At 44.6% G+C, this 6,281-nt stretch overlaps 1 protein-coding gene across 6 annotated transcripts in view; it reads left to right on the top strand.

The window, feature by feature from the left end:
- aadacl4 (arylacetamide deacetylase-like 4) overlaps positions 1-6,281 on the top strand; it is a 31,050-nt gene that overhangs the window by 22,737 nt on the left and 2,032 nt on the right. For all 6 annotated transcript variants that reach the window (XM_048614998.1, XM_048614995.1, XM_048614994.1 and 3 more), the window contains 2 exons: positions 210-273; positions 5,313-6,281. The exon at positions 5,313-6,281 is cut by the window's right edge and continues 2,032 nt beyond it. In XM_048614998.1, coding sequence (XP_048470955.1) covers positions 210-273; positions 5,313-6,096 — 848 coding nt within the window. In that variant the 3' untranslated portion in view covers positions 6,097-6,281. The remainder of the gene's footprint in view (positions 1-209; positions 274-5,312) is intronic.

Raw genomic sequence — 6,281 nt, 5'->3', positions numbered from 1 at the left:
CATCTAACCCTGTGCTGTATCTGTGCTGGGAGTATTTGATGGGGACAATTTAGAGGGAGCTTTACTCTGCTTCTAATCCCATGCTGTACCTGTACTGGGAGTGTTTGATGCTGTCATTAGCTATTTGAAAAGTCACATCCTCCATTTCCCAGTACTTAGATTCCTCAACTTGACAAAAAGTAACTGATATCTATGTATTACCTCCTCAGATGAATATGACCATTTGTGCCAGTATATCGCCAAGGAAACGGAGTCAACTGTGGTGTCTGTGGAGTGAGTATCTGTTGCTTGGATAGGACCACAGTCCACCATCCAATTGGCAAATTCCTAATGCTGAGCTGACCTCAATCCGAGGCAACACTGCTCTGGGACACGTGACAGACGGAGCGGAAGCTAATTCCTCTTCCACCTCCACTCTATCTCATCCAGAAGTGATGCTTTTGTTTTCTGTCTAATCCCTCCTTTTCTTGGCTTGACAAATTTTAATACACCACGTACCCTGTGCCCTCTGGTTATCCATTGGTTGACAGTCAGAAGAGTTGGAAAGCTATTTAACTGTGATGGAATCACAGACAACTCTCGATGTTCCTCTCAGATACATGGTGGGGCATCTTATCCTTCATACTCACATGTGAGTGCTCAGTTCGCTGCTATTACACTCATGTGCACAGTTCTTATTCAATTGTGATCCTGATTCATTTAATACTTGTCTTTTGTCTTCAGAGCTTTCAACCTGCTTAATGTTCCCTGGGGATGTTAATCATTAGAGAGATTCCAACTAACGAGTAAATCCTGAACACTGGTGACAAGGACAACACTAGGACCTAAGACAGTCCTGGAGACAGTAAGGACTGCAGATGCTGGAAGCTAGAGTCAATAACTGTGGAGCTGGAAAAGCACAGCATGTCAGACATATTGCTTATCTTGACAGAAAGTAACTAATATCTATATATTACCTCCTCAGATGAATATGACCATTTGTGCCAGTACATCGCCAAGGAAACGGAGTGCTGTCTGATCTGCCATGCTTTTCCAGCTCCATGTTTGTTGACCTAAGACATTCCTTGTGTCTCATTGATGGGAGATGGGAATTGCTAACAAAGCTAACATGTATTACCCATTGCAAGTGCTACCTGCAATAGAATTCTTGCCTGCCATGCGGGAGGCCTGGGTTCGATTCCTGGCTAATGCACATTGGGGTGGTATGGTGGCTCAGTGGTTAGCACTGCTGCCTCACAGTGCCAGGGACCTGGGCTCAAACCCACCCTCAGGCAACGGTTTGTGTGGAATTTGCACATTCTCCTCCTGTCTGCATGGGTTTCCTCCCACAGTCTGATGATGTGCAGGGTAGGTGAATTGGCCATGTTAAATTGCCCATAGTGTCCAGGGATGTTTAGGCTTTGGTGGGTTAGACATGGGAAATGCAAGGGTAGGGGAATGGGCCTGCATAGGATGCTCTTCAGAGGGGTAGTGTGGACTTGTTGGGCTGAATGGCCTGTTCCCACACTGTAGGGATTCCATGATGTTTCCTTTGGGAAGGTGGTGATGAGCCACTCTCTTGTACCATTGCAGTCAACGTGGTAAAAGTTCTCCACAATGTTGATAGTTAAGGCAGCAATATACGTTTACTCCAACTCTGTTTGGCATCTATCAACCAATGCTGACATTTGTAAATAATTATTCAATTTATCTTGACTCAGGTATTTTACAAGTTTGCCCAAAAGCAACATTAGAAAAATTGTCTATTAGGATCTGGATTTATCTTTCTCTTCTTTCTCATGCAGAAGTTCTATGTATTAGGACACCCTACAGTCCCACAATTTCAGAATATTGAAATGTGGTGAACAGAATCCATACTGTTTGACTTCTTCCAATAGCCCAGGGTTCAGCTATCACAATTCCACTGACCTATCCACCTCGGGCTCTGTTCATTTATTTTCAGAACCAAATTCCTTTCTAGAGTTAGTCCTATCAATTGTCCTATTTACATATCCACCACCATTTGTTAGAAAAGACGTAGGTAAAATATTTATTTAATATCACTGTCTTGCCTTTATCCTCTACCGATCCATTTCTTACTTTCACCCTGGGGTGTCGTATCTGTTCTTGAAAATTCTTTTATCTTTAACATCATTTTACTTTTTTACAATCTGTTAGGATTTGATCATATTTTTGTTCAGCCCTTCTGACATCTCTTTACCAAACTCACAGTTGCAGTTTTCTGAAAAGCACACTGAATTAGTAATCCAAAAAGGAATAGAGAGCTCTCCTCAGTAATGGTGATCATCGATTGCTGCAAAAACCCATCTGGTTCACTAATGTCCTTTAGGGAAGGAAATCTGCTGTCCTTATTGCGTCAGGCCTACACATGACTCCAGGCTCACATTAACGTGGTTAAGTCTTAATTGCCCTCAGCAAAGACCAGAAAGCCACTCATTTTAAGGACAATAAGGAATGGCTAACAAATGTTAACTGTGTTGGCAAAATCCACGTTCCATGAAAGAATAGATTTTAAAAAGTTGTGATTACATTCAGTAATTTGGGGCCTAATTTTATTTCACATCCCTTTTATTGAGATTGATAGCTGGGATGGATCAGCCACTCCAATACATTGTTACACCAAGCTCTGCCAGGTAGAAGGCCCAAATGGGATGGACTTTGATTTTTTCTTGTCTGTAATTCCTACCTTCTTGTTATCCATGGAGTTCTAGTTTTATTTATGATTTTCTATTCCATTTATTTTATTTTCTAGCTGACTGACATTTGCGGATTCCTTGCTGTTGCTCAGTTATCCTGCTTGCTTTTTATTTTACCCCCATTATTCTGGGCCAATCTCCACAAGCCCTTGAACTCTGCAACTTTGCCCTTTTCCACTTCAATCGTCCATTACTTATTCCTTTTTTTTGATTTCTTACTTATGTGCTGTGGGGAGTCATAAACAATGCTGCAGATTAACAAGGAGTTTCCTCCCTACAGACGAAATGCTGTATCACAATGACCTCAGCAAATGAGGGGTATTTGGCTCCCTAAGTAATCACAACATTTCTCACTTGGCTTTTAATTACTTTGCATTCATTATTTACCAATTGTCCTCCCATCAGTTAATTTTGCCGTTTTTCATTTCCTATGACTGAGGCATACTTTCTGTCCTCGTTGTTTTACAAAATAACTAAGTGCATTTCCACACAACTTCCAGAACATTCTATTCTTCTTAGCAACACATATTAGATAGGAGATTTTCCACCAAATATTTTGTTGATTGTGATGTTTAATAATTGTTCTTCAGGGCCCTGTTTAATTTTACAGGATTTACACAGACTGGGCGCCTTGGATCCAGTCCAGTACTGTACAAGGCCTCTAGGGAAGGTTGGACAAAAACAGGATTAAAATTCTATAGCAAAATTGACCATAATACCATAAGATATAGGAGCAGAATTAGACCCGTCAAGTCTGCTCCACCATTTGATCATGGCTGATATGTTTCTCAACCCCATTCTCTTGCCTTCTCCTTGTAACCTTTGATCACCTTACTAATCAGGAACCTATCTATCTCCCGTCTTAAATCCGTTCAACAACTTGGCCTCCACAGCCTTCTGCAATAGTGTGTTCCACAGATCCACCACCCTCTGGCTGAAGAAATTCCTCCTCATCTCAGTTCTGAAGGGTAGTGCTTTGACCCTGAGGCTGTGCCCTTAGGTCCTAGTCTCTCCGATAGTGGAAATGTCTTCTCCATGTCCACTCTATCCAGGCTTCTCAGTATTCTGTAAATTTCACTGAGATCCTCCATCATCCTTCTAAAATCCATTGAGTACAGACCAGAATCCTCAATCACTCCTCATTTGACAAGCCCTTCTTCCCTGGGATCATTCTTTTAACCCTCCTTTGGACACCCTCCAGTGCTGGCACATTCTTCCTTAGATACAGGGCCCAAAACTGCTCACAATATTCCGAATGCGGTCAGACCAGAGCCTTGTGCAGCCTCAGCAGTACATCTCTGCTGTTGTATTCTAGCTGTCTTGAGATGAAGAGTTAATGGCTCCTGGGCCTGGGGAAAGCTGATTAAGGAATGATGGAATACATTGAAGGTGCAGCCAGGATAAGGCTGCTATTCCGGATGAGACCATGTTTCAGGGACAAGACTGCCATTCCAGGACAAGACTGCCATGCAGGAGCACTGGAATACTTGGCCGGAGGCCTCCACCAAAGAAGACTGCCATGCCAGGATGAGAACACGACTCCTGGATGAGCCCACCTGCCAGGCCGCTGGGACACTTGGAAGCCGAAGACGAAGAAGATCTCCACACAGGGACGACATTTTCTCACTGGGACAAGACCACCATACCGGGAGACTGCCACACTGTGCAAAGACCGCTACTTCTCCTCTTTCAGGTGCCAAGGCCGAGCAGTTGACCTGGAGCCTCAGCATAGCCTGCGAGTCAGGGCCAGGGTTAGTCAGCTGGGACCTCCTCCTTGCTCGCCGGGATACCCCGGGCTGAGGTGTTACTGTGTTCCGCTTGTCCCCGTGTTGCTGCCACCAGAGGCCTCTTCCTTCACCCGCCACTCTCCAGGCTTATGAGGAAAGAAAACGAAGAAAAAAGAGAAAAAAGAGGAAAAGTTGGACAGGTTGAGCCTATAAACGTTGGAGTTTGAGAATGAGAGGTGATATTATTGGAGCATTTAAGATCTTGAGGGGACCTAATAGGGGGGATCTAACAGGACGTTTCCCCTTATGGAAGAATCTAGAGTTAGAGGACACAGTTTAAAAATAACAAATCTCCCATTAATACAGAAATTAGGATTTTTTTCTCTTAGACAGCCCTTAATCTTCTGCAGAGAGGTGTGGAGGCTGGATCATTGGATTTTTTTTTCAGGCTGAGTTGGATAGATTCTTAACTGACAAGTGAGCCAAAGCAATTGGAGGTAGACAGGAATGTAGAGGCCAGATCAGCCAGGATCTTAACAAATCATGCAGCAAGCTTAAGGGGCTGAATGGCCTACTCCAGCTCCTAAATCCTATGTTCCTGTTTTCAACACCTCACTGATATTGCTTCATGTCTGCCTTTCTTGTCGCTACTCTTGAAAACCTCCAGATCTCAGATGAGTCACCCTACTGCACCGTCCACCTGGTACAGAAATCATTTCTGTGGTCTGAGGTTGAAAGGCCACAGGTCAGAAGTGATATAACAGCTGACTGTCAAATCTACCTTGACCAACTTGTGCATTAGAGAGTCTTTCTTCAACCTTGATGTGGCCTAGCCCTGTAGAAATGGGTCCTTCAACAAGGTCTAATGTTTTCCTGTTGGTTTCCCCAGGTACCGCCTTGCACCGGAGTACAGGTACCCCACTCAGTTCGAAGACTGCCTAAATGCCACTCTGCATTTCCTCAAGACCGCAGGTGATTATGGAGTTGACCGCACCCGGATCGTTGTGTGTGGGGATAGCGCTGGGGGCAACCTGGCTGCTGCCATCTGCCTGAGAGTCACTTCCATGAAGGAGAGCTTGGATTTGCCATCCCTCTGTGCCCAGGTCCTGATCTACCCAGCCCTCCAAATGGTCGACTTCAACCTGCCTTCCTACCAACAAAACCAATACGTGCCCCTCCTCTTCCGAACACGCATGATCTTCTTCTTCCTGCAGTATCTGAACGGTGACATGTCCTTTGTGGAAGAGGTGCTGTCAGGTCACCACCTACCCGTGGAAATCAAAACTAACTACAGGAGGTGGCTAAAGCCAGATCTGATCCCGGCCAAGTTTCAGGTCGGAGGTCACAAGCCCAACCTTGCCCTAACGCATGATGATGAGGTTTATAATCTTGTGAAGCCCAGCTTAGAGCCAACGTTTGCCCCTCTCCTTGCCAGCGATACTGCCATTGGCAGGCTGCCACCAGCGTACATTTTGACCTGTGAGTTTGATGTACTAAGGGATGATGGATTGCTTTTCAAGAAGCGGCTGGAGGACAATGGCGTTCCAGTTTCCTGGTACCACGTTCAAGATGGCTTCCATGGGATAATCAGCTTCTTTGATAACGGCTACTTGACCTTCTCATCTGGGAGACAGGCTGTTGATAACATTGTCTCCTTCCTTATAGACATATAGGGCTGGGTTTTCCAAGGAATGGCAATCGGAGTCAGGTTGTCCCTCTATTCCTTCTTTTTTCCATTCATACAGAGCTTTGCGTTCCTGGCAGGAGATTCCAATTAATGCTCCTTCAGAAATACTAAGCATCCTTGCAATTTCACAGCTCTCTTGTAGGGTAGGATTATTACAGGAAGTCAAACCAT

Source organism: Rhincodon typus, chromosome 31 (genome assembly GCF_021869965.1).
Source record: "Rhincodon typus isolate 14 chromosome 31, sRhiTyp1.1, whole genome shotgun sequence".
Classification (NCBI taxonomy): Eukaryota; Metazoa; Chordata; class Chondrichthyes; order Orectolobiformes; family Rhincodontidae; genus Rhincodon; species Rhincodon typus.
Note: the sequence above shows the minus strand (reverse complement) of the source record. Positions and strands in the feature narration are given on the sequence as shown.